Source organism: Opisthorchis viverrini (genome assembly GCF_000715545.1).
Source record: "Opisthorchis viverrini unplaced genomic scaffold opera_v5_141, whole genome shotgun sequence".
Classification (NCBI taxonomy): Eukaryota; Metazoa; Platyhelminthes; class Trematoda; order Opisthorchiida; family Opisthorchiidae; genus Opisthorchis; species Opisthorchis viverrini.
In genome coordinates, this window is record NW_008751798.1 from 1,081,271 (window position 1) to 1,081,671 (window position 401).

Genomic DNA, 401 nt, shown 5'->3' on the forward strand with positions numbered 1-401 from the left:
TGAGAGACTCTGTGAGTGTAGCGCGGACATCCCCCCCCCGTATAGTTTAATGCGTCGCCGAGGTGCACAAACCGCCACACCACGATAAAGTCCAGTCACTTCGGGAATGACCCTATCGAACACCGCTTGATGTAGTGAACTCAGGTGAGAGCTTCCCGCAGACCTTCACACGGCCGCGGGAGTTGGCGTACAGCGCCTTAAGGAAGGTCAAGAATTTACGGGGAACACCTTTGCTCCACAGTCACTGCCGCAGTGCATGACGGTCCGTATAGTCAAAAGTAGCTTTCAGATCAAGAAACTCACCCATTGTTGGCTGATGTAAGCAGTGTCGCTGTTCCAGAATCTGTCGGAGGGTGAAGATATGATCGATGCAACCTCTTGCAGGACGGAACCAAGCTTGG

The 401-nt window shown here is 53.1% G+C and overlaps 2 protein-coding genes across 2 annotated transcripts in view; one reads left to right on the forward strand and one right to left on the reverse strand.

The window, feature by feature from the left end:
- The window catches only part of T265_14099 (hypothetical protein), a gene marked incomplete at both ends in the record, with an annotated part of 56,140 nt that overhangs the window by 51,023 nt on the left and 4,716 nt on the right, over positions 1 to 401 (reverse strand). The gene's annotated exons all lie outside the window — the stretch shown is intronic.
- Positions 1 to 401, forward strand: part of T265_06685 (hypothetical protein) — a gene marked incomplete at both ends in the record, with an annotated part of 12,664 nt that overhangs the window by 8,746 nt on the left and 3,517 nt on the right. Inside the window, one exon of the mRNA XM_009172010.1 lies at positions 162 to 278. Coding sequence (XP_009170274.1) covers positions 162 to 278 — 117 coding nt within the window. The remainder of the gene's footprint in view (positions 1 to 161; positions 279 to 401) is intronic.